This window comes from Rhodnius prolixus, unplaced genomic scaffold, assembly GCF_049639745.1.
Source record: "Rhodnius prolixus isolate KJV_2025 unplaced genomic scaffold, Rpr scaffold_4, whole genome shotgun sequence".
Taxonomy (NCBI): Eukaryota; Metazoa; Arthropoda; class Insecta; order Hemiptera; family Reduviidae; genus Rhodnius; species Rhodnius prolixus.
This window is the reverse complement of record NW_027411614.1, coordinates 41,628,776-41,656,162: the sequence shown is the minus strand read 5'-3', so window position 1 is coordinate 41,656,162 and position 27,387 is coordinate 41,628,776. Positions and strand designations below refer to the sequence as shown.

Genomic DNA, 27,387 nt, shown 5'->3' with positions numbered 1-27,387 from the left:
TCGCACTCGACTTCAGAACGTTTAGTGGAAAATTGTAAAATTCAGCGGTTATAAGTAGTATCATCAAAAACATAAATCAAATACAAAAAAAAAAATTCTCTAGACATATCGATTTAGAGAGGACGTATTCAGTACTACCCTAACGTACCACCTAGACATTTTACATCAAAAACAAACTTTAATGACAAATGACAAATTTTAAAAGGTAAAGCTTATTAAAATCAAGTGTTGTCTAAATTGTGTTTCTTATAAACAAAAATCTGGTAAAAAATAATCTCAGTTTATAAATACTCTAGCTTCTTAAATTTTCTTCAAATTTCGAACATTAATTATGTTATGTAGATTTACTTTGATAACTTTGTACTTTTGAGGTAATCGTACGTCCCAGCTTAACAAAACTCCCGTGAAAACCATTTTATTTCAAAATCTTTGTTACCCAAAAATCTCAAAATATATACATACAATATTTTGTTTAACTTTAGGCGAACCAACACAGATGTTTTCTCTTTACAGACAACATTGTGAAAAACTCCTAGGAAGAGAAAATCTAAGAGCCGGTATATGGATTTGACCCTGTAAGTTCCGCATGAGAAACTAGGTGAGCAAACCAGAGAACTAATCCTTTCATCAAGCCAACAGTAATACCGCCACAGTAAAAATTTACCTTGTATTTCCTCTGGTGAACCGGGAAGAAATATCACAATTTTTCTTTTTTTTACCATTTTCGTTTGTTTATTATAGTACAACAAAAGGGTGATTTGTGAATATCACTTTGAAGGACTCCCAAAGCATAAATTTCCAGCGGGAATTCAACGTCTAAGGTCTGCACGATTGCAGTACTTTAGCTTTGAGTGGTAAGAGCAAGGGCAAACACCAAAAATAGTTTTATATAAATGATATGATGTTAGTGCAAGCTTTATTGCCCCAGATTAATTAGATATATATATAAATATATGATAATACAAAGTTCCTACGTTAAGTTCATATTGGATTTTTTTTTAGTAAGACAAAATTTTTAATAGACTAAGTTACGAGTATGTATGTTGCTCGTATGTTATGCAACCCTTACCGAGTTTTTAGGGAGAGTTTTAATTTAGTGCAATTTGTTATCAAGTTGACAGTAACATGTTTTCAATTTTGTAAATATCCTTCTACATGACATCCTTAAAAAAAAATAGCCTTTTATTAGGAATAAGTTTAACTTGTTTTTTAAAGCTCATTTGACGTGATGTTATTTTTTGATGAATTCCACCATCATTCTGATTGCTTTGGATGAGACAAGTTTTCTTAGATTGAATTTTTAACCTTTAAAAAAATGTTTAGAAAATGTTTTTAGCAAAAGTAGTTATCTATTTTCATTTAACTTTATATTGGAAGGTACTGTTGATGTAATTTATTAAAATTCTCCCAGATTATACTTCTACAGACAGCGCTTTGATAATATAGATTATCTCCTTTGAGCAGGAGTTTTAATATATTTCTCCCTTTGAAAAAAAGTCTACTTTTTTTACAATGGAAAATCTTGTGCACTGAGTTTAAAAAAAAAAAATATTTTGATTAGATACGTAAAATATTAAATGGTGGCACTGGTTGATTTCTCTGCCAGCTAGCTTAGCCTTCTTCAAAATTTGTTTCAACGCCATCTTTAAATTTATTTCAGATCGCAATTTTGGCATGGTTATAACAGTATTGTGGGATCAGAAGAAGATGTACGGAAATGAAATTAAAAATAAAAATGGATGAAGATCCAAAGAGCTGGCTGGCCCTTTCCATGGTAAGTGAAAATAAATTTGTCGGTGTTAGACATACACTTTCCTCCCTTGTTCATTAAAAACGTTTCTAATTATTTCATTTCCTTGCAATTCTTGTGTTCCGTTTAGAGAATAGAAAGAAAAGGAAAGTTCCTGAACTGATCGCTTTCTTTTATTCAGAGCAGCTAAGACCGTGGACTCTAATAATACACGTCATTCTCGAATCAGCCTTCCGCCTTCTTAGTTGCTCTTCCATCAGTTCCAAATTCCTTCACATCAACCAACAGTGAGCCTTTGCCCTCCAAGATACCCTTTATTTGGCTGTCTCGGACCACTATCACATTTCATAAGGTAAATATGTCCAATAATTCTAATTCTTTTTTGAGCTCACTCAGTTACGTGTTTTAACTTGGTAACAAACACGTTCCCATTATTCAGCCAAAGATAGTCCTTGTCTTTTTCAACAATTCATCTGCTTATCTCCTGTTGAATCCATGTATCTACATCGCACATAACAACACTTCGAAATTGGTTTGTAAATGGTTAATCTGGCGTCACTGGGAATTATGTTAGTTAAATGTGGCTGTACGTTATGACATTGTCAAGAAAATCATTTTTAGTAAAATTGACCTTAACATGTTATGATAGTTAGTCGAACCGACTTCCACAGAATCGAATTTTAAAGAAAATTGATTCGTCTTTATGTTTTAAATTATTTTAAACAAATTGTCATAAAATCGCGAAAACTAGAGAATTTCCTTAGAAAATTTGCTCATCCAGGCAGGCAATTTTCTTTAAATTCGAAAATTTGAGCAATACATTTCATTCGCATTAATATTTTACTGGGAAATCCGTACATTGCCCAGTAAACACATTCAAGGAGAAAAACCTTGTGTCCGAAGAGTTACCTAAAAGTACAAAGTTCAAGTCCCGAGTGAAATTGTTTTTATTGGACTAGTTGTTCACACGAACTTGCACAGCCAGATCGTTTCATTAAAACTCACTTTTTCTGACACAGTGGTCTTTTTCTGCGAAAACTCATTATCATCTCAATTATCACGATCGCAAAAAAGGAAGAGAAAGTAAAAAGATGTATGATAAAAATTTAATGAGATTAAAAGAACAATAAAGGTTTGAACATTCTTTTTGAAATTTGAATAAATAAGGGGGAAAAAACATAAATTTCTGAAAATTTATTTTAGACATAAAAATTTCTAGTTTTAACTTCTTCAATATTTTCGGTTTTGTTTTAAAATCAAGTAGATAGCAAACAAAAGAACCACTAATTTCTAAGTTTTTTTAAATCCAAAACCTAGGGTGGTTTAAGATCATTTTTTCTCATTAAAAATCAGATTCAAAAATATAACTAACATTTGAAATAACACAATTAAGTCTAATAATTTTCGTAAAATGGGGAAGAAAAAAGTGTTTTCAAAAAAGCCAATATTTTGTCTGTTAATATTAACCAGGTGTTCTCTCAGAAGACATTAATTGTAGTACCAATCTAGTTAACTTACCGAAGTAATAATTTTGGTCATTTCTTCGGAAAAGAAAAATTATCCAAAATTTGTTTTTTCGTTTTAAAGAAATAATTTTAAAAATTGAAATTATCCTTTAAAAAAAAAAGTAAAATAAATCTGTATAATACGTTTGGGTAGTGATAGCCTCATCTATGTAGCAACTAACGATCACCTACCGGCCCAAATAATTGTTCACTAGTAAGGACATCCTCAGCCAGATTGTTATGACGGTTTCCAGTTTAGTTCAGAATTATTGAAATCAAAAACATTAATGCTAAATCATGCTATGCTCAAAGTAACATCCTGGAAAAACGTTTGAAAAGAAAATGTTTACTGTTTGAAGGTTTGCTATCCAGCTTTTATGAAAGAAAGCATAAAGGAGGCGAGGCGATTCAGAAAGTTCTCTTTAAATACTGCTGTAGGATTCCAGAAAAATACTGACACAGCACCAGCAGAATTATTCCCAGAACGTTGAAACCCTTTAACTAAAATCTTTTAGACGATTGTACATCAGATCCAAGAAGCAGAGTTGAATGGGAATTAGAGTTGCAAACAGGGAACCAATTTATAACTATGTTTCTGATCCGGGGTATAGTACGAACTTTCACTAGGTTAGGGGTTTTTATGCAGGGAGAATAGTCCAAAACCAGGTCTCAATGTGTACAGAAAGGTAAGAGAAAGAGGAAAGTTTCTGACTTTTTGAAGTGTCAGTCGAAAAGTTCCTTTTATTCATTCAAGCAGAGGCTGAAGTAAAAAGATCCACACAAAGGGTTAAAAGTGAACAATGGACTGAATGCAAACCAAGTCGTTTAGCCAACTGGCCTTAGAACTGGAGTGGATAAGTATATTACAATAAAGGTAATATTAAAAATATAGATTATTTGAAAAGTGTGTAACTAATGTACTTGTCTTTTGATAGATTAATCACATGGGTTCTATGGAATGGCCTTTTATTAGTTTAAATTTTTTTAACTTTAAATTAATCCCAATGTCTAAATTGTTCAGAAGAAATTTTTAATAATTCTGAAGTCTAGTTTTACCCATTCCATATTTATTGACATCAAAAATGTCAATTTTAATTCATTTGCTACCTTGTTTTTGTGGTCAAAGTAAATTAAATAAGAGAATATAGAAAAGATTTAGTTACCTAAGAAAATAAAACAAATATAAAATATAATTATGTTTTTTTTATACTTACATGTATGCCCAGGTAGATGAGAATATATTTTGTGGTAGAGATTGCAGGGCGAAACTGATGATAAAACTCTGTGTATTTGTTTTGGTAAAGATTTATTGTGTACTTAGTGAAGAGTATGTTGTCTTTTTATATGAGTTATTGGTGTTTGGAGATTGTAAATGTAATATTGTATGTCTGCGAGTAGAGTTGTGCTTGCGACTATGAAGAAGTTGTTGATGATGATGATGATGATGATATTCACAAAGAGTTGGTTGGGTCCGGCTGTTTCTCCCGGCAGCTGGAGCTGTGAGACCCTGGGCCTCCGACAGAGAGTGCTGCTCTCTTTCTCTGTCAAACTTTCCAAGCATACATGCGCGTGCGTCTACCCGCCTCCAAGCTCAACTGTTTGGCATCTCTCCTCTCTCGCTGCGATGAGCCTTAACCGACCTACCGGCCACCCATCCACTCCCGAACTACCACTGATAGAGTGCAGCGTGAAAGCTGAAAGCTTGTGTCCTTTTGTACATCACCCGCTGTTCCTCACACGTTACCATTAGCCTGCTTCACATTCAGATACCTCAGTCTTACACTACATATCAAATGCATGTTAGAATATTCTGTATGACTTTACCTTTTTCCCTTCTTAATAATAAGTGTCTTCAACTTCATTTGAAAGTAATTAATAAAAAAGAAGAACAAGATACATTTACCAAATGAGGGAAGTGAGTTAACACATTAAATGACTCAATTTTTTTTAAAGCAACTAATTTGTTTTTCTACAGAAATTTCCTGAAAATTATTTAACCATTAACAGATTGTAAAAATTGCTCCTTTCTTTCCTCTACCGATAATTAAAAATTACCGAGTGCAAAAAAGCATCATATGATCCTTTTCCTGTCGGGTGCAATAACACATTGCCGACAACCATTCAGCTCTTGTTCGTGTGCCTACAAAAAAAAGAACTTTCTTACGGAACAGTTCCAATCCTCTCATATTAACCAAATACACTTACACTTATTTACCTTTACCCTTTGCACGTATTAATGTAAACTAATCAGTTCTGTTTGTGGCATTGCAGTATTGCAATAGATACAAATTAGATTTCAGTAATATTCCAACGAGTATGTTATAAAGACGTATGAACTTTTAAAAATAAGTCGTTGGAGCCATTTTCAAAAAGTGAAAGAAAATAAATTCAGTTAGCGGTGCCCCAGTTGATGGATTGGGGTTCACAGATAAAATATCAAATTTCAGCTCGCTGCGTTACATTTTGCACAGAATGTTTTATAAAAACCAATTTTACGGGCTCAGTGTGGACCTCAAAACGTACATTTTTTGGGAACTTGCTGGACCCCAAATTAACCTTTTCCCATCAATGGTTCACTTTGTTTATTTAAAATGGAATGAATATTTTTTGGAGTTTGAAATTTGTATTAATCATATTTCTAAATAAAAAGTTTCCATAGATACAAATTTAACAGTTTTTGTTTTTCTTTGCATTTGCACATTTTAAGCGATCAGTATTTGTTGATTTGAGTTTAATACTGACTTGTCAGAAAGCTGATTAGATAATTTGGAAAAGTATTGAAAAATGACTAATGTAAAAACTGAGAATGGTATGTTAAAATATATCTATCCATTATGCATAAGCGAAATAGGATTTAGAAACGTAAAAAAGAAAGAAAAGAAGGTGAAAAGGTTATACAAACTTTGTATTTTTACGACCTACTACAACATGCAGTAGCCACTCATCTCTTTTTCCATTTTATGGTCTAAAAAGGCGGATCAAACTTCTTTAATAAAATATTAATATCGTGCTGGTCGTAATAATTATGTTTTCAAATCATTTCTTAAATGATTCTGCTTTGGATATTAAACCAGACCTTTTTTTTTTATTACGACTGTTTACTTTTACATGTTATTTTTTCGCAAACAGTTGTGGTTTTTAAGCACACTGATTGCTCTGTAGTTACTTGTAAATATATGTTATTAACTTCATTTAAATCTGAAATTATTGTGTAAATGTTTTAATTTTTTTTTTTAAATTGTTTCATAAACTTCATTTCCCGCGAATCTTCTTCATATATTTATTTATTTGAAATATGAGACTATATTTTTTCTAATAAAGCTGTTAATAGAAGTTTATACACATTATAATGACAGTTTTAGGACTTCTAGATATGTAGTCACAAGTTTTGAATTTCTTTAGAAATTCAATTGCTATAATGCATCTAATTTTTTTTTTTTACGATTTGCTCCTAAAATGGTAGATTTTACCGCCAGTGGTCATAAAGTTATTAATTTTCATGGAAGAGAAAAGCCCATATGGGGGTCTCCATGATAATATCTTCTCCAAGTGTAGATTGGTTGAGTTGCGTTCATATTTAGGAGTAAGAGGGTGACAGTGAGTGTTTTTGAATGATGGTGATCTAGTGGTGCCTTACCACAAATACAATAAATAAATAAATAAATAGTGGTGCCTTAAACCCAAATGGTTGCATTCATCAATTAACTCAACAGCATATATATCTATTATTTGTGGTTCTTTATTTTTCGACTTTAAGTATAGATCTTAGATTGAAGAGGAAGTGTTTTTTTAAATCCATTGGGATATCTTACAAGTCTAGTGTAATTTAATTATTTGGCAGTTGTTTGACCGACAAACGTGTATGTGATGATCTAGAGCATGTTTGTGGGTACTCTAAACCCAGGTTGTTAGCTGTATAAGCCAACTGCTGGATGAGATGTGTTATCGTATGAATTGTTAGGTTCGATATTATATGCAAAGATGCAAAAGTACCTTAAGAAGTGTCTAGTCAAACTTTACCCTGCTGGGGAAGTAGGCAGGGATGTCTTACAAATATAAAATGTACTGTACATTTTTCGAATAGCTCTTCTTTAGGAGCTCTGAAATAATTATTTATCTAGTCAGAATTTTAATGTTTCAACTAAGCAATTAAGAATAAATAATTAAAAAATTAAATATGTAATTATATATAATTATGGTAATCCAATTTTTGCAAAGAGGGGTCTTTTAGTTGATTGCTATTTCCAAACCGCTATCTATTATATGAATACCACCTAAATAAAATTGCTTTTTGTTTATTGTAAATAAATAATTTAACAATGATTTATCTTCAAGCTTAAGTCAAGTTCAGGCCTTATGTTTTAATTTTGCTAGGCATTAAAAGTAAAGACCATGAATAAATAGTTGCTGTTGCTCTAAAGAGTGAACGTTATCGTAACAATTAACCAATTCGGCTTCTTTCAGACCAAAATCTATTTCAAGTCAAGAAAGTTTGAAATATATGTTGCGAAAATCGACACCTGCTCTTGAGGGTAATCTTGACAACGGAAATATAGCTTTTAAAAAAATATTGATCAATCCTCGATCAAATGATTAAGTGCGCATGCTCACTCTAGCCGGCACAAAATTGAGATACGTTTAAAAGGAGAATCATTACTGAGGTGAATAATCCTTTACCTTCACATTTTTTTTTTTTTTTTTACTTACACTCGGGCTCCTTTTTATGCCAGTAATGAAGCTTATCCTACTTTTAGAAGGTTTTTATGTTAGTAGATATTTTTCGGCTGCTCTAACTTTTTCTTAACTTCAAAAATACTAATCCTTCCCTTTTGTATTACAGTTAAGCTTATGTAAGGTAATAATATTGAATTCAAGTACAATTTTTTTTTAAATAATATAGGTACAATTTAAAAAAGGTGCCTCCATTGAGAGGCTACATATGAAACTTATTATGAAAGATCAATGTTTAAAACATTTTATCATTGACATTTCTCGAAAAATATTTCATCAAGTTTCTCTCTGGCCAAATTAATTTTCAGCAATTATTTAGGAATAAATTATTCATTTTTATTCTTGGTGTTATCGGCTTCATCAGTTTGTTCTAAAACCTGATTCTTTGCCCTCTTCAATAGTATCTAAGAGATACATAGATGCATAATTAACGATGAAATGACACTTTAGGTAAAAGTCAAGCTCTCCTAGAAGGCCCGTATTTAATTTTTCTGGATAAATGTATGAATCTTAATGGTACTTTGGGTATTCATGTAAAAGAAAATAGGAGGAAGTTCTTTAAGAGTGTAATGGTTACCTAAAGTTTAATGAAAATCAGAACCAATTTTGTGAAAACCACTAAGTTTCGGTTAGATATCGTGTTGGTATCCAAACAAAATACATAATAGTTTGAGCTTCCAGCAAGTTTTCGTTTTTAAGCCGGAATTTTCTCATACATCGTCGGTCATACAAAAAAAAAAAAAAAAAAAAAAAATGGCCTTTAGAAGAACTCAACAGATATTTCCTGTACAACCTCAATTTTGAAAATTTGACAGGATCATTAAAAAATACATAATTATTTAATTGCTGAATGGGTCCCTCTATATAGCTGCTTAATTTTTCTCAGAATGCGGGCAATGTCTTTTGGGTTATTGTTAAATCAAAATTACTTAAAAATGCATTGCAAAGATGGTCAAAATTATTAACAAATTTAGCAAAAAAATAAAACAAAATCGTAAATGTTCGAAAAAGTTCGGTGATGATCGTGTGGCGTTTCTCCAGTTAGAGGATTGCCACGCTATCCCGTCTCTTTAAAGCTTCTCATTTACGCCATCTTGTTTGGTGCTGTTGTTAGTTTACAAAGGGCGCTTCCCGTTTTTTAAAATTTTCTGTTACTTATTTCAGTATTTTTAACAGATTTAGAGATGGATACCAACGAAGAAATGAATAATAGCATAACTACTGACAATAGCAAATCAAATGAATACATAAAGGAGTTGATGAAAGAAAAGAACTGCATAGACCCAAATGAATGCCCCAATGCAATGCGGCTTTTAGAAGAAGGTAAATACTGTAATAATTTTTCTTAAATTTAATATTTATGTTCATTGTTGCAGCAAAAGTTTATATTACTAAATCGTTGAGATCTTTAGTGTAAACTGTTGATTATTAATGATAGGGTTAAAAGAGGTTATCGCTTTAAAAAAAAACTAGCTGAATTTAAAATTAAAATTGTGATTAGGTCAAAATATCTCGGATAAAATCAGTGAATTTAAAATTGTGCAAATAAGTTGAATATCTTTATAAGTTGTTTCAGTAGCTTGGCGTTTTTCTTATATTCTTATACTTTAAATATTCGGTAGTAGTTGGTGTAAACCTATATGGTTGTGGCAATGTAATCTGTGCAAAAGAGATAAATGTTGCAGCTCCTCATAATTTGGATGTTATGATAATGTAAATATATATTAGTAGTAATACTTTCTACGAATGGTAAAAATTTAATCATTAAAATTGGGATGGTTGGTCAGTGCCCTTTGGAAGCTTACAATTAATTTTAACAAGTTCTTGTTTAAAATACTTCCATGCATTTAATACTTTTTGAACATAAAGTAATCAACTTTTTTTTTTTGTTCTTGTGGAATGTTAAATTGCAAAATCTGGTCGATAACGAAACAATTTTTATTACAAATGTAATTTTGTGTCTTCCGCCTTATAAAGTTGGGCTAGGCCTTCATCATTTGAAAAAGTGGAACCAATGTATTTATACTTCATTTCCACTAATTACTTTCCCGTTTTTATTAAGAATTTTCGATGATACGGTCACTAGGCTTGGCCAACCCAGAACTACCTAACCGTACCTCTGTCGAGCGAACCTTTAAACGCTTGGATATTTATTGACTTCCAATTAGTTTCCCAAGTGTTTGTTGAAATGTTATACTTATCAAGACCTGCTGTAAAAATATTTTAGTTAGTCCATCAGTGATAAAAAATCAAAATCTGAGGAGTTTTATATAGGGTGTAACTTATTAAACGCTAAATCTAATACGACATAAAGATCTGACGAGATTTCAATCTTAATTATGAGTGTCTTTTTATCAGTTTTAGATGTCTGTAAAATAGGGTGTGCATGATAAGGAGCTGTTTAGCTTTTGGTTCGCACATATCAATTATTTTTGCAGGCAACGCGTGAGTGAAAGTGGCAGGGTATGTTGGTGTTCTTAGGCTGGGATATCTGCAGGAAACCCTAAGCCCCTGAAGTTGTGTGGTCACCAGCCAGTTATTGATCCTTCTTGAACTTGGTGGGATGGTTAGTTTACAATAATGAACAGTCTATTGAGATTGGTATGATAACTCTCTTTTCATCAGGGAGTGAGAGATAACTGAGGTTTCTTAGACTCTTGGAAGGTGTGAATCCTCTAAAATTCGGTGACTTATCAGATAAGAGGAGCATAAAGTAAATATTTCTCTTAACCTATTTCTTGAGGACTGAGTTGACAGTTGTTAATCCTTGTCCATTATAGGAGCCACCTAGGGACACTCACTTCTCTCATCTTTTTAAGTAACTGTTAACACCTTGCTTACAGAAGTCGACAGGTTGCTCCAAAAGCCATTGATTTCGGAAATCATAGTCTCACCATCTAAGAAATGCTTGTCCTTCAAAAATAACTTCATTACTGGAAAGAGGTGGAACTCCGCTGGTGCGAGGTCGGGTGAATAACCGGTAGAATTTCAAAGCCATCTGTGATTGCTTCCATACAGGCAACTGTGAGTTGTGAATTGGTTCATTGTCTTGCAAAAGGCGGACACCTTCGGTGAGCATGCCATGGACTTAACTAATCTTCACATTTTGGGCTAGGTGGCGAATGTTTACGCGGCGATTTTCAAAAATGGCGACCTCCATTTGCTGGATGGTGTGACCATCAATAGCAGAGTGGGGTCGCCCTGGAATTGGAGCCGTTTTACACTGAAGTCCGACCAAATTTAAATTGACGATGCATGTCCTTGTCTACTTCATATGATAAAGAATCATCAACGTAAACTTTTTTCATCTCATCGAACGTCTCCTTTGGTGTGCGGTCTTTCAAGTAAAGGAACTTGACTGCTCTGTATTCCACTGGGTCCATTGCCAAACCTTATACCACTTCAGTACCTTTAAAATCAAAAATGTAATGTAATTAGTTCTGAGCTGCTAATTGGCATGTAACCTATAGAGACGTATTTATCTATCGCCCCCTCGTATAAGTATTCTTTTGATGATGTAATACGCTGGCCAATGGTATATTTAGAGAGAAGTTCATCATTTATCTAACTTTTTTTGTGTGAGTATATTGTATTTAAGGTAGTTCAATAGATTTAGAGGAGTATCAACTACATTCTAACATATTTCACATTCGAGGTCTGGCTTCTTCAAGTAAGAAGGTTCTTTGTCAACAAAATCCTCTCGGCAAGCGAACCTATTTTTGCTCAAACCTAAGAAGGTTTCCTATCTTTTTCAGTAATAATAAGTTTCTGATAGATATATTTAACATATTTGGTGCTGATTGCGGCAACGTGCTAGGAATCATTAGTTCAACTTCAATAAAATGATCGTAATTGTATGCCCAAAAAAGTAAGTCTCCAGTGGTTTTACGTCCTGTAGGTAAACCTTAACCAGAAATGCTGTAATCAATACTAGTTTGAACTCCACGCCTTATTTTACTTTTATTTATTTTTATTATTTATAAAAATGTACTTATAAAAAAATTCTATGTAGCATTTTCGTTGCTTTAGCTATTTTACATATTGATATTCAACGTACAATTGAATGTAGTGAAAAATTGAACTATTAATAAAAATATTAACTTAATGAAATTGTTTGACGTAGTTCTGAGAAACGGCTGGGGCAAGAATAAAATTATTACTCAGGTATGAGTTAAGAAATATTTGTTTTAATGTCACGAAAATTCTTAAATGTTCTTTACTGGAATCATTAAAAATGTAACAGGTTAAACTGGTAGGTAAGATATCGGTTAAGTTCTTAATTAAAATAAATAAATTGTATAATCAAAGTGAATGAGATTTATCTTAAACTAAAAATCTAAGGAGCGTGTTTTTGTGCTTTAAACAATTTCTCAAAAACTTGATATAAAAAGGAGGCATTGGTAACCAAACTCATGAAGGGGAAAAAAAATTTAACCACCTTTTAAATTATATAAGCAGTTGTTAACGATTCCTTACAACTCACCTAATAAACCTTTCATCCGATAATAGGTTACGTTAAGCCAATCATTTATGTAAAAATAAACAAACATCGTGTGAAAAGAGTGAATAACACTTGCCGAAAAGTGGTTGCATAGAGAAGTAAAAATTTGTAATAATAAGAATAGTCGTACATTTCCATCTTTCTCTCTATTTTTTATTTCTATTATTACTGCTGATTTTTTTTATATTTATGATCTGTTCATACCGCAAACGTATTGGAATAAACTTTTCTATTATCTAAATTAAGTACAGCTTTTGAGTGGTGCAGAATCAATATTGTAGGGTTTACCAGACAACTGTTTTAAGAAGAAAGAGAGAGTAGTTCTGAATTCCAATATAGTACAGAACTTTTTCAATTTCTTGCAGCTGTGAACGAAAATGAAAATACTTTCTGCTGTAAATTGACCAAAGCAGTAGGAAGAGATTATGTTGTAAGTTTCATAGAATTATACTTCTTTTTTCTAAAATTTACAACCAAGTTCCTATTATCATTTGAGAGTGTCTCTTACAAATACTGATACACAAAAGAAAGCAATTTTTATTCTCCAACATAGTGACTGCCCTTTAAAGAAAGAAGTTATTGCTAAACAAATTTTTATCGTTGAGAATAAATTAAGGAACAAAATCTGAACGTCTGTTGTTCATATCACAGACTTGTGAGATCTCTGAAATAGTTTTCATCATCCGCATTGTATGTTCGTATTCGTAATATTTACTAGTTGGAAATGGTCATTTTTTCTCTTCGATACTTGGATAATTTTTTAAGGGTTTGTCTTTTTTTAATGCTCTTTTTAGCTGTCCACATCATTTTGTGTGTGCTGAGGTGGTGCTTCATAAGCACTTAAATTTGAGATTAACAACGGGAAAGTATAACACATTTTCTTTATTACCTTCTTTTTATACGAGTCGAACAGTTATTCTGAATTTCGTCGATGTCATTCATAAAACTTGAGCAATGTTTTATAATCGTGTCAATTTAACTGGTAACTTATTGTTCGTTCCGTCTCCAGTAAATTACTGAATTAATAATAAAATAGTAAGGCAATTGTTTTGCTTCCTACGAGTCATTAGAATGTTTCTTGATCTTTGCAGTTTACTTGTATTTGTAAAAAATTGTATTTTGCCACTCACAGATTAGTTGGTTTAAGGCTTCTTTTCAACTAAGAACTCTGCCTTTGATGATAATAATTTGGAAAATTCAGAGTTTGGTTAATGAAAATAAACAATAGGACATTTTTGTTCCTATTCACTTCTTGCATTGTTTTAATTTTGTATAAGATTTACATTTTTATAGATACATTTTAACTTGTAATAAAAGTTTTAAAGAGATTATTCAGTTGGTAGCTCTGAACTTTTAACACTAGTGTTGATATCTTGTGAGTAAAAAAAAAATTGTTTTTTAGAAAATAGTGTGCATGTGTGAGTAAACACTTCACCTCCAAAATGGAGCTGGAACTTTATATTTCGATTAAGTTACCTTCGTAAATTATTTTTCAACTCTCATATTAATTCTTCAAATACTATTCGGGTGTGTACGTCATAAGCTGGTACATTGAATGGTCGGCATTGGAAACAGAAAGATCCGACCTGATATCTTGTCAAGGTGACACAAAATGTTTCAGGGGAAAACAACTAGTGATAAAATTGGACAAGCCCATTCTCATCCACTGTTTCCACTTGTGGTCGTCCTTTCTGCTACAGTGCTATTAGTGGAAACTTCTTGAAAAGGCAGCCATGCTATATTATTCCTCGTGAGAGTTTTTGTTTTTTAACTAGTTTTGAGTGAGAGAAGTTTTGAAAATTGGTGATGTATCTGTGAAACTTATTTTCCAAAGGTAGTTGTGCACTATCCCTCCCGTTGTGGCTTCCACACTCTCCACTATTTCCAACTCGGACATTATCTGTATATGTAACAGTTTAGCAGTTGTAACAACACTGTTTATCGGTAAACAAAGTGTCACACAACTTTGATTTCCATTATTCATTTGCTATTAATAACATTTTAAATTTTGAATCTGTCCCCTTCCCCCAAAAAATATGTGAATACACCACACATGACTTTTTCTTACTACTATTCTCAAAAGTTTTTATTCTAATCACTTTAGAAGAAATCTATTTATCCGTCCTCACAAAAGTACTCTATATAAAATTTTATTTTAATTTTTAGGAAAAATGTAACTGGTGCATGTTTCAACTATTTTATTTGTTAAATTATTTCTCAAATTTAAAATTGGTCCGACTTTCTAAACATTCTACATTTTTGCTTTCTTATTTTCTCACACTCCTAGTTGAGAAATAATACTTTTTTAAATACTTCAAAATATGAAGTTGTGAATGTATGTGTGTAAAAACTAGTTAAAAAACGAATATTGCAGCTTAAACTTGATTATATTTGTGTACCAAATATTACCTGAATGTAACATAGCGATGGAAATTGCTGTAAGGAAGTGCTCCTTTAGTGAATGTTTTTAAATCTTATTATTATTTAGAAAAAGGCACTTTTAAAATGTGGTCACGACCGCAGTGCTGGCTAATATTGCTGATTTTGTCTTTCGTAATTCGCTTGTTTTTCTATTTTTGACCTGGTCGGATGTTTATCTATTATTAGAGGTTCATTCATCTGTTTAGTGTATAGAATTTAAAAACATACGAAAGTTTAAGTTTTAATGTTGTAAGTTGTTCAAGGCCTGAAAGTTCAAGATTCTGACCCTTATCTGCGCTTGCTAATCAATCCATTCCGTCAACTATAATAAAGTTCCAATAAAGTGAAAAAATGAAATTTTATTGTTAAAATTTAAATAGTTCTTTAATATTTTTTCTTTACACTGCCTAAATGTGTTGCAAAAATTAAGAAAATAACATGAAACATTTTATTCTTTTGTTACAGAAGTGAAAAATGCCCAGTTAAAGAACAAATCAACTAAAGATTCAAGATATGTAGACATATACAGGGAGAAGCCCGTTAAAGTTGTGGTTAAAGTGCTTGTGCCGGTTAAAGAGCATCCTAGAGTAAGTAGCTGCTGTTATATTCCAGAAAATAATCATTCTTATTGCTTTTAGGATACATCTTTTAGCAGGAATTATGGTTGAACAATTTGTATAGATAAGAACCTAAAGTTAGTAAAATTAAATGAATCTCTTAATTTTGTATTTTGGCAAAAATAACTAGTAAATGTAAAATCAAATGACCTTTGTGAGAGATTGAAAAACTGGAACTAATGATTCATTACGTCTCCAACATCAATTTTCTAATGTCTTGTTTGTTTATAACGAAAATTCATTTCATTTTGTATCATAACGAAAAATATAGTAAGGTATTCAGCTTGTCGCTAGTTCATTTTATCAGTTCATGTCATTCAATTCATCGTGAAATAATATTAAAAATAAATATTCAGATTAAATGAAAATTTTTATGTAATTTGATGAATACTTTATTATTCATTTAGTTTAACTTCGTGGGAAAGTTACTCGGCCCTAAAGGTAATTCTCTTAAGAGACTTCAAGACGAAACCATGACGAAGATGGCTATCCTAGGACGTGGAAGTATGAGGGATAAATCGAAGGTAATCTACTGGTTATTTTTTTTGTTAATAAAAAAAATTAAAATGTAAGTATTTCAAAATATTTTCGTAATCCTAGTAAGATAATCATGTCCAATTTTTTAAGGAATTATCGTTTTGAGGTCCTCTCAGTCTCAAAAAATGGATGTGTGGTTGTCTATGTGTATGCACACATTTGAACTCTCTATAAAAGCATCGATTTTCTCCAAATTCATTCCAAGATTGTAGATCTATCACTTTTATTTGAAATATTTTTCCAGAAAAATTGTATTAAAAGTTACTTTGGGGATCATTTTAGCAGAATGTACTTAGCTCTTACATATTTAAGACTCTAGTTCATTATTATTATTCCATTAAAAGCCTTTTCCTCCTATAGGAAGACGAATGCCGTGCGACACTTGATCCTAAATATAGTCATCTTACGGAAGAGTTGCATGTAGAGGTTGCTGCATTGGCTCCTGCACCAGAAGCGCACGCTAGGGTCTCCTTAGCTTTGGTCGAACTGAAGAAGTATCTAGTACCAGATAGTAACGATGAAATTAGAATGGAACAATTAAGAGAAATGGAAGCTTCAGGAGTTTTACCAGGAAGCATGCGAGCCAGCAGAGGAGGACCCCCTCCACCAAGAAGAGAACCTCCTCCACTCAGACCGCCACCTCTTGGACCAGGTAATTTTGACATTGAAAAGTGACGCCATTGGTAAATAAAATGCAAACAAACTTGCAACTTGTATTCTTTTTTCAGGAATGGGAGCAGCTCCTCCCATGGGTGGTCCAAGAGGAGCCCCAAATACTACCAAGAACAAAGTTCTTTCCATTTTAGACAGGGCGAGAATGGCCATGGACCCATTGCCACCTCCTCCTCCAGCGTATCCCGATTATGATGATCCAGCCGCTTACGGACAGCCGGCACCTCATGGGTATGTATTCGTGAGAAATACGAGTACATCAGTCGTTATAACTTTATTGGTTGACAGAAAATTAGGCCTCGTTGTGTACTTGATAATAGAAAGGACCTGAGTTTGTTTTAGCACTTAGTTTATTGCTCGTACCAAATAAAACAAAAAGGGATACTTTTCGTTAAATTATTCCTTTTTGATTTTGAAATGAATAATTCTGATTTAGAGTTCAATGCAGTCAACAAAAGTAACCTCCCTATCAGTCAATTAGGTATCTTTTAGTGTTGCAGGCCTTAATGTTGTTCTTCCCTCGGAATGAGTTCATTCAGACGAACCCACCTATTTGGAGACCATATTGTTTTTTATTTATTTTTAAACATTACAAATAACACATCTACTTTCATTTTTCATTGTGAATTAGACCAGGTTATATTTAGTTTTTGTGACTGCTCAATTAGTGCTAAACAATATCGTTGATTTCACCTCATTTCTTTCATTTTTTGTTGTATTCCTGACCGGTTTCGAATTTCCATCCATTATCACAGGTTGATTATTCAGCAGCTTCGTAGAATTTGATTTGTTTCTGTCTCACACTATACTTGCTGATGATTAAGGAAGTTCACATGGTGTGTGTGAAATATGTTCCACAGCCCTGAATCCAAATAAATAAATAAAAAATTATTACATAAATTGGTAATAATCTTTTTTCCTTTTCGATTAAAGAATCAGTCCCAAAATAAGATTAACAATATCTTAAATTCAAACTTTTTTACATTCATTTCTTTCTAGGAAAATTAATTTTAGGAGATTCTGAGTTACATTTCTTCTAGATTATCATTTCACAATATTTCTTACTTTTAAGAACTTTTGCAGATTTGTTAAAAACTTGATCACTTCGCGAAATTATAATGAAAATTGCTGAACACTATATATATATATATATGTACATTTTTTTTTTCTTTTAGGTTTGATTACAATGGCGGCGGACCTGATTACTACGAAGGCGGATATTCTGGTAAATATTATTCAAAAATTAATTTTTAGAAAAAGTAATTAATTACTAAAAGAAATGAATCTCTCGCTATTTAAGCACAATAAATTCGAAATCCTTGGCTGATTGTTACATACGAGGGCAAGATGAAGTAAAACTATATTTTGTTTACGCATGTATTCTATGCACTTAGTTGATTTTCCAAAGATTGTAACTTCCTAGTAGTGTGTGATACTGGCAGGTGTCAAAACCATGTTTGACGGCCGACCTTAGTTAATATTTACGAAAATTGATGTCTCTAAAGACATAACTCTAAGGTTATGAACGTGTGGAAATCAGAGGTTGTCAAATCTGGTGAGTTTCATTTGATAACGTTTCATCTAGCCCGAAACGTTTATTTTTTCAATGCATAAATTTTAGTTAATTTATTCACAAGTAACAGCTTTAGTCCGTTTTATTTTACTCAATTGTTTTCAGAGACCAACACTGCAGGTGGGCGTTGGAAGGGATACAAACCTGGTGGGGTGACAAGCGGGCCTTTGGGCAGTGGCGGAGGCCCTACTAGATATGGACCTGCGGCCAGACCTTCTCCTTATGCAAGACCGGCTAAGTAATTTTTAATTGGACTTGGGTGATTAAACTAAAACAGACAAACAAAAAACTGAAGGTGAGAGACACAAACTAATGGAAATGATAGATTGACGATTTGAAGGAGCAAGGGCTGCCGACAGACATCTTTCTAAGCTGTATATCAGTTTCGAAACTGTTCAATTCCACTTCCTCTATGGTTTGCAACCTACCACATAAACTTCATAAATGATTTCGCCATCATCCTCTTCAACTAAAGCAACATCCTTTTGTCTGATGCAGTAAGATATTTGTACGTATTATAGTTAGACATCATGTAAACTCCCACCCGAAAAGCCCTTTTAAATAAAACATTAAAAAATAATAATAATTAAAAGTATTTACTAAAATTACCTTTTTACTGAAAAATAAATAAAAGAAATAGTTTTTTTTTTCTTTTTTTTAATTTTTAAGAATATTTTGTAATTTCTTTTTTTGTTTTATATTTTTTGTCTTTTATTTGGCCCGACTGTTAAGTATTGAGGAGAAAAATTTTCATTTTGTACAGTTAGTTGTTTTTTTTTTTTTTTTAATTTTGTTATTTTATTTTCTGCCTGTCCCCTCAAGCGGGAAGGGAAGCGGCGGGGCGTCCGATATGGATATGCGCTTATCATTTTCCTGGTTGAATTCATTAGATATGTTTGCGTTAAAATGTTTCCAAAATTATTCAACGATGACTGACCATTAGAGATCGTATAAAAAATGAACAAGATATGTATATGCTGTTTTTCGCCTTTATTTCCTTCTATCGTCGACATAATTTTTTAGTCAAATAATGATATAAATAAATTCCTATTTTTTATTCATTGATGTAAATGATAAAATTTATTTCTTGATAATGATGCAATTTAAAAGTGTGATTAATTAAACAAAAAAAATTTTTTTTTTACTTTTACTACAATTTTATCTTTTCAATCATTTTTTAAATATAAAAATATTTTTATAATAAAAAGTAACTAGCTGAGTAATGTAAGTTTAAATTTTTTACTGAAGTACTAAAAAATAAAATATAGACAAAGTAAACAGGGCCTATCCATTAGTGACGCCCTGCTATTCCTAAATAAATGACACTCCATCTACACATGAAAAACAATAAAACATAAAATGCATTACATTAATTTAAAAAAATCCGTCCTCGAACTTTTTTTGGAAGAAAGATAAAAGAAACAAAAAATAGAAAGAAAAAAAAAAACAGTTTGTAGTTCACTTCAGATAATAATTTCTATAAATTCAGAGAACATTCTTAAAACATAAAAAAAATAAATAAATATGTAGGTACTGTTAAAATGTAGGGTGTAATTAATAATTCAATAGTTTATAACCAACATTATAATTGTGTTTTATAGTATAAAGAAAAAAACCGTATGTATTTTTAATTTATGCAGTGCAGTAATATAAATAAAATCATTTTAAAGAATATATTACAAAATTGTTTCCCAAGTTTTTTCTCTATTTAAATCTTGAATAGTATCGATGAGTATTGAGAAGATGGACTTTTTATTATAAATTTAATTTAAAAGAAGCCATTTATGATTTTAGGTGTCAACATAAATAAAATAAAGACATATAAACTTGTCTGCTATTGTCCTAAAGAGTTAAAAAATAAATAAAGAATAAGGTGTTTCAGAATCAAAAAACGTTTGTGTGTTTGAATTTTAAATAAGTAATACTAAGTGACATTCTTCTAAACAACGGTCTCAATTACGTCAGAATCACTACAAATTAAATTATTTTAAATACTATTCAAATTTCCCAAGTTTCAACATTACTGTATCTCGGAAAAGTATCCTTTATTTTTTTACTCTAAAGCAAGTAATTTTTTGTTTTTGTTTTCATTAATGTAGAAATGAAGAGCTCTCGTTCACTTCAATTGGCCTCATGTCTTCCTAAGGCACAATCGTTTTAGAAAACATTTTCACAAGGTGGTGCCCCACTGGTGACAGAAGAAGAAGACGGAATTGTCTTTCATATCCTTTCGTGATTTTATTGTTTATCTCTAGTCGGCTAGAGATATGAGAAACTCTGGCCACTTGTTACTTAAGGAGAGCAGAGTTTGAAAATACGATAAAATAGATGGTGGGGAAACTCAGATCCTTGCAATAAGGAGAGTTCCTTTTACTGTACCCACAAAGGTCAGCAGGATGATCTATCCTAGTTCTGATAGTGTCTTACATCACAGCCGTATTCGATAATAATCTTAAGCAATTAAGCCACTTATTTCCTGCACTGTTCCATCTTCAAGCTAAAAATCCCTCTGCGAGTAAATCGCAACGTTCTCTAAGAAGGAGCTCTCCTTCCTTTGCAAACTAGTCTCCATATTTTGGGAATATTTCTTATAGTGTCCTATATCAAGGAGTAAACCTATTTTATTAATTTCTCTTCCAGTTCTGGAGGTACAATGTACTCAGCTCCAAGAAAATATCACAGTTAGTTCTTCGCAAGATTACTCTGTTTGGTTCTAAGAGCCAATGGCTGACCTTAAGATCAGCCCCTTCCTTTACGAATCCGTCGACCTCATAAAAAAAAAAGTACCTCTAAAGTTAAATCATTGCTATCAATAGATTTAAAAATAAATAACCTTTCAAATTTTCATTTAAATAACCTCACCAGTCTGGAAATACTTTATATATGCAATTATAAAAACTTAACTTTCGAAAGATTTTTTTTTTTTTGGAATAGATAACCAAAAGTTGCTGATCAATGAAATAATTTAAATTTGGAGTATTCTGAAACCCCTTTTAAATTATTGGAATGAAAAATAACCGAACAAATTAAAATCTTATGTAAAAAGAAAAAAGTTTTGCCCATAATTATTGTATTTCATGAAGTGCAGCAAAAAACGAAAAACAACATAAATCAAGAAAATAAGCGAATAATAATGTAATAATAAAATAATAAACTAAAATAAAATATTTGTGTTATTACATTTTAATTAATATTAATTTGCAATTACTAATAAGTGTTTTTATAGCGAGACACAAATACACAATTTACTAAAACAGAGCGGAGAAGTTTTTGTTAAAACATAAAAAAAAAAAACTTCCCTTACAGAGGGCCGTTATAAATCGCAGATCAAAAATGCAGGTAATACAAAAATGTAATATAAACTTTTAAGAAGGTAAATCAATTGTATTCTGTTCTGTAATTTAAACATCTTGAAATTTCCTATAATTTTTTTTTTTTTTAAATTTACATATATAAATCAATTATTTTACATATATAATTCAATTTTTTTTTTTACGAATTTTATTTTTGTATTTGTCGAATGAATGTAGTGTGCGTGACATATATATTTAAAAAAAGTACCTAGTTTAATAATGAGTGCTTGTATAAACTTTCTTTTAAAATGATCTAATTACCTTAAATTAGTAAACAGAGAATTTATAATTTGGTTTTGAACAGTTTTAGTTTGTTTACACTGCCACGTTTTGCCTTTATTAACAAACTTTGAACAAATCTCTGTGGATTTGGTTATTTCTGATGAAGGTATCGCGCGTTCGTTTCAGTTCTTCAGATTTTAAGTTGTAGAACTTGAATTCTTGGATTTTGATATTTATTTTATGCACTCCCCATTCTTACTAATCTGGCCTTTTAGATCAAGTATAAGAAACTCTCGTCATTACAAGGATTTGGGATTTCTTGCCATTCGTTTTATCGGTTTGTTCCTCTGATCTCTTATCAACACAAGAAGCCAGAGGTCTCATATCGAAACTAGCAATTATAATGGATTCAGGCAGGATATGAAGAAATTCTGTCTCCTCTCATTCTGTCAGAATAGGACACCTTAAGATTTTTCTTAAGATTCAAGACATAACGCCTATATTATCTAAGGATACCAGCGAAAGTAGATGAAACTAGGGGAGAACTCAGACTCCTCCCCTAATATAAGACCCCTCTGTTGCAGGTCTTAAGTTTTTAAAAAGCATTAAGTAAATGACTTTCAAAAAAATCGATTATAATAAAATTACATTAATGGAAGTTCGAATTTCCTGATCCTGTTTTTCAGTTTGTTATTTTTGATAAACCAATTACTACTTGCTAAATAGTGCAAGTTAAATATTCTTAGTATGTTCAAAACCTGCTACTATTATTTCTTAATCAATATATATATTTTATTTTTTTGTTATTTCTGTCTTATTCTAAAGCCAGCTTAACTAAACTGGCCTTCTCCACAGTAGGAGTTGAAAAGAATTTTATTATTTATTTTCTAAACCAACATGAAAATTTAAACTTTCATCCAAATGAGAATCAATTTCTAAAACAATTCTAGAAACTCTCATAAAATATCCGTTAAAAAATAAATTGAGTGGAGAAACATAAATAAAATTTAATGCAACTGCTAATTATTTATAATATAATTTTCAAAAAAGTTATTGTTATAATGTTCGCGTCTTCTTTCAAACAAACTGAAAAATTTTAACAACGAAAGTTACTTCTTAGTCGTAGCTAAGAAGTTTTTTGTTTTTAAAAATAGTAGAACTAAAAGTTCTTTAAAATTTAAACAGAATTCATTTAAAATAAGTAATAAAAAAAAAAAAGTTTAAAATAAGCTCTAAAAATTCGTTGATAGTTATTATAGAAAATTTTTCTATTGATTATTAATGTCTGCTTATTCAGTAATTTATTAATATTTAATTTTTGTTATCTAGGTTCCAGGAAATGGATGTACGATAATGAAGGTAAGTGGACGCTTAATTTATTTTTGATACGTGCTTAGAATAAGTAATAAATTGATAGTTAATATATTTTAAAAAAAAGTATTAATTTCCACTTAAATTGTGTTATCGTCACTATGAATGAGAATCTAATCCTTGTTAGTTAAGTTTAACAAATAAAATTCGTTCTTAAATTAACGTTTACTTGCATATTACAAATGCTACACAAAAAGTATTGTCATCTAAAGATTAGAGCTTAAGATACTAACATTTAACATAATTTAACATTGGTCCGGCATGAAATTTCACATTTCAGAATAGAATTTGTTTTACTTTGATCTATTGGGAATTTTATTTTAAATTTAAGTACCGTATTTGAATTCAGCCGGCTTTTTGCATTTTCGCTTCCTAGGAACTTCTTATAGCTCATTGTCTGGTGGTAGACAGTATTTTCTGTAACGAGAGAATGCTGTCCTACTGAAAAACGCTCTTAGTGCCACTGACCTTAGGATGTAGGCACACAAAAAATGGAAGTATGTCGATTAAAATTGCACAAATTGATTCAGAATTTGATGAAACATTAGTAGCTATCTATCCGGTAAATGACAAAATTAAGCTAAAGAATAAATATGTAATCGCATATAAATTAAATCCCTTAATCAAAACAAATAATGTTACAAAATACCTTCTATTCCGGCCAAAAAATCTCAGCCCACAATCTAAGCCTCTCTAGCGTTAAAAATAAAATATATCACCAAATTCTTGTCCGAACGATTTTTTTTTTCTTCCGTTTTCTTTAGGACCAATGTTTTTGAATCGTTTTGCAAGGTCTAGGACTTGATCTTGACTTCTGTCTTTTCTAGGAATTATTACATATACTAAAAATAAAATAATTATCCCTCCAACAGTATTTAGAATCTAGTTTCTTATTTACTTATATTTAAATATTGCTATTATGGCTTTCTATTGTTTAATTTTTCAGATTGTGAAGAGAAAGGAAGCACAAAGGTTCTCAATTTACCTATGAAAATTTTGAGGCAAATGTGGGAATTCATGTTTATTACGTCAAGAACTTCGAGTTCCCTTAGGGCGTGGGTGAATTCTGAAAAAGCCTTATAAATACGCAAAAGTAAACCATTCTCGAGGGACAAAATTTTTATTTATAATTTAGTTAATGATTATCTCGGAAGTTTGAATATTAGGTTAACTTGACCATCGCTAAAGGAAAAAATTATTAACGGCGATGTGTTTAGTAACCGAATGGGATAGTCAGATAGTCATGAATTCATTGCCCTGGTAGAACGTTTGTTATTAAAGAGATGTTTACCAAGAGGGACTATTCATAATTTTTGATTAAAATTGATTTTGCAAAATATGCAGTGGAACAAGTTTTAACATATCCTAAAATTTAGCATTATTCTGTTAATGAAACAGTATTAAACTGACGTGATTTCAAACTGCATTTATTCTCACCTTAGAGTAATATGGACTTCTTAAACATAAATTTCTTTTACTGGGCTGGATTTTTCATCTTATGTAAACATTCATACTATAGTAGAATGAGTACATTCGTTTTCGAGTTGTTGACTCCTAGGATAATTTCAACATCTCAAAATGCCCTAATCGAATTTTCTTAGAAAAATTATTCAAATACAAAGTTTTGGTATAAATACGAACTGAAGAGAAAATCTATTGAATAATATGGTAGTTTCGGAATTTATCTTCGTAATTGTGATTCAATGAAGACATTTAACCACTCTTTATAAATAAAACACTCAGAGCCTTACATTTTGCTGAAATGGTATTTAGAGGAACGTATAAATCATTTAGTGGGGAATTAGGATTAATTTACATCTTTATAACGTTTACGTTTTAAAGAATAAACAATTAAAAAAGGTTTTTTCCCATTCTTACTTCATTTTATTCTTAAAAACTTTTTGAAGCGAAGCCTTATAGTCAATATTGAAGAGGTGAAAGCTTGTTTTTTTTTTAAGGATGTAGTCAACAATTAAAGAGTTGAGCTCTGATTAAAATGAGAAAAGAAACAAAATATATATATATAAATCACATTTTGATATCTTAGTTGATACTGTATTTTACGCAAATAAATCTTGTTGATTGCCAATTTTGTTTATATATTATCCGTCTTCAAGACTAACTGAAATTCGAATAGTTTTTGATCAAATTTGTTAGAAATGTCGCTGATGTTGATGAAGAGTGGATACAGTTTTTGAGTGAAAGTGATATTTTTTTAATTTGTGACATATTTCTAAGAGGAGCAGTCCATATTTGTGATTAATTTTTAGTAGATTTTAACTGGACATTTTTATACCGTGCCCAAGTGGTGAAAACAACATATAAATCCGTCATAAGGGGGGCCGGCTGGGATGTTAATAATAAGTCTCATTAAGGATACATGAAATCTAAAAAAGAAATCCTCCCCGTGACTCGACTGCTTGGTCATTTGTGCCGGTTATTTCCTATTTTTCATTGTTTCATGCAAAGAAATTCAGTTAGATCGTTTTCTGTTTTTAAAAGTTGTGTTTAAACAGTAAATTAAAAAAACTAAGTATAAATTACCTTTTTTACTTTGTTTGAAATATATGTATAACATAAATACATTCAATTATGACATTACAAATTTAATTTACATTCATTTTTTGAACATTCCTAAGGATAAACTGGAGGTATTGGAAAATATTCAGGATATTTTTCACCAGTTCCACAATATTCTATTAACACTATTTTTCTAAACATGGAGGGTCACTCCTTAAAGTTCTATAAAAGTATATAATTTAATTTAAAGCTGTTAGCTGCACTTAAGGCAGTTTCACTATTTACATTTACACTTAATAATAAATATATGCTTTCAAAAAACATAACATTCAATAAGAGTGAACTCTGTGAAAGTAATTTAATAACTATATTTCTCAATGTTATAACACTATTTACATCTATAATAATGTTCTATACAATTATGGAACATCCTAAATATATATCTATTACTAATAAATAAATAGAAATAAAAAATAATTCAAATGCCACATAAAAGAAAACTTATAAACACAAAAATACAATCTTTTTTTTTTTTTCATTAAAAACTATTTCTAAATATTCATGGTTCAAGGAACACTTTAACTGAAAATATATAATGTACAAGGTACAATAAAGTATTAAGAACAGATTACTCATTCACGGTTCACATATAAAATGGTTGTATAAAAATTATTTCTGTTCTAGCACGAACACTTCTAGTTGAGAACATTGTACAGATCATATTGGTAAAATCATTGTCAAAGATCACATGGGAAAATGTAAATTTCAAATCATTTTAAGACATGATTATTCAATAATTCGAAACCATAAAGATTTGGCATACAACAAAGGCATATTTACTACCTTCATTCCGAAATAAAAAAAAAGTAGACCAATCTAAATTCATGAATGAATTGTTACTGATGTTTACAAACAGGTATATTAGAACTCCATTTTGCTGTTGGAAGACAGGTGAGCATTGCTGGACCCTCCATCGTCAAACCTTGATCACATTGGAATGTTACAGTTTCGCCTATTCTATAGTGAAACTTAACGGAAGAAATACTACCACTTATAACTGTCCCAGGATACGAACATGCACGTACACCTGTACAAATAATTCCATTTAAGCACTTTAAAATTAATAATTATTTATTTTTCATCACTTTATAAGAAATATTTACAACTATAACAAAAGTTGTATCAAGTAATTACGTTGAAAATAGGTAGCAGTTCACATGTTATAATCAGCTAGTGAGAAAATCTTCAATGGTGAATACATACGCTAACAAAACACTTATGTTTCATGAGGAGGATTATATGGTAGATGAGGAGGGGAGACTAACTGTGGCACTGATAGTTAAGATGGAAATTTGGAGGTCGAAAAACGTGCAGTAGTGAGGCTTAATTTATTAATTCATTGAGGAAGGTGTAGTATTGATGGTATGGTCAGAAACGTAGATGGGGCGTTGATGATTTTGGATTTTAATGGTTGAATCCGTTTGGAATTGGATAGATTTGTTGAACACCATACTTGTACTTCCATATCGGTCTTAACAGAGCTTTGTACAATAGATGGTTAGTTTGTGACTGGTATTTTCGACGTAAGCTCAGAGCTGAAAAGCTGCTGAATTC

The 27,387-nt window shown here is 31.1% G+C and overlaps 3 protein-coding genes across 10 annotated transcripts in view; 1 reads left to right on the top strand and 2 right to left on the bottom strand.

The window, feature by feature from the left end:
• LOC141455765 (KH domain-containing, RNA-binding, signal transduction-associated protein 2-like) overlaps positions 1 to 5,881 on the bottom strand; it is a 39,601-nt gene extending 33,720 nt beyond the window's left edge. For 2 of the 3 annotated variants that reach the window (XM_074131124.1, XM_074131125.1), the window contains exons 1-2: positions 5,471 to 5,881; positions 5,311 to 5,395 (exon numbers count right to left, since the gene is read on the bottom strand). In XM_074131124.1, coding sequence (XP_073987225.1) covers positions 5,311 to 5,376 — 66 coding nt within the window. In that variant the 5' untranslated portion in view covers positions 5,377 to 5,395; positions 5,471 to 5,881. Of the gene's footprint in view, positions 1 to 4,469; positions 5,396 to 5,470 lie in introns of all 3 variants that reach the window. The other variant, XM_074131126.1, reaches the window with a different exon arrangement.
• LOC141455764 (KH domain-containing, RNA-binding, signal transduction-associated protein 2-like) lies at positions 1,652 to 25,342 on the top strand. 4 transcript variants are annotated; one of them, XM_074131123.1, is made up of 11 exons: positions 1,652 to 1,774; positions 1,881 to 2,102; positions 9,163 to 9,309; positions 15,374 to 15,495; positions 15,933 to 16,049; positions 16,423 to 16,714; positions 16,791 to 16,965; positions 17,910 to 17,959; positions 18,413 to 21,646; positions 23,212 to 23,241; positions 24,200 to 25,342. In XM_074131123.1, the coding sequence occupies exons 3-9, from the start codon at positions 9,171 to 9,173 to the stop codon at positions 18,547 to 18,549; spliced, it is 1,032 nt and encodes a 343-aa protein (XP_073987224.1). In that variant the 5' UTR covers positions 1,652 to 1,774; positions 1,881 to 2,102; positions 9,163 to 9,170; the 3' UTR covers positions 18,550 to 21,646; positions 23,212 to 23,241; positions 24,200 to 25,342. The 4 variants fall into 4 exon arrangements, with proteins under 4 accessions (XP_073987224.1, XP_073987222.1, XP_073987221.1 ...); XM_074131122.1 differs by lacking the exons at positions 1,652 to 1,774; positions 1,881 to 2,102 and adding exons at positions 5,937 to 6,064; positions 7,720 to 7,916; XM_074131121.1 differs by lacking the exons at positions 1,652 to 1,774; positions 1,881 to 2,102 and adding an exon at positions 5,919 to 6,064 and having other exon boundaries at positions 18,413 to 18,815.
• Positions 19,075 to 27,387, bottom strand: part of Hasp (Hig-anchoring scaffold protein) — a 29,350-nt gene continuing 21,037 nt past the window's right edge. For all 3 annotated transcript variants that reach the window (XM_074131116.1, XM_074131115.1, XM_074131117.1), the window contains one exon: positions 19,075 to 26,860. In XM_074131116.1, coding sequence (XP_073987217.1) covers positions 26,670 to 26,860 — 191 coding nt within the window. In that variant the 3' untranslated portion in view covers positions 19,075 to 26,669. The remainder of the gene's footprint in view (positions 26,861 to 27,387) is intronic.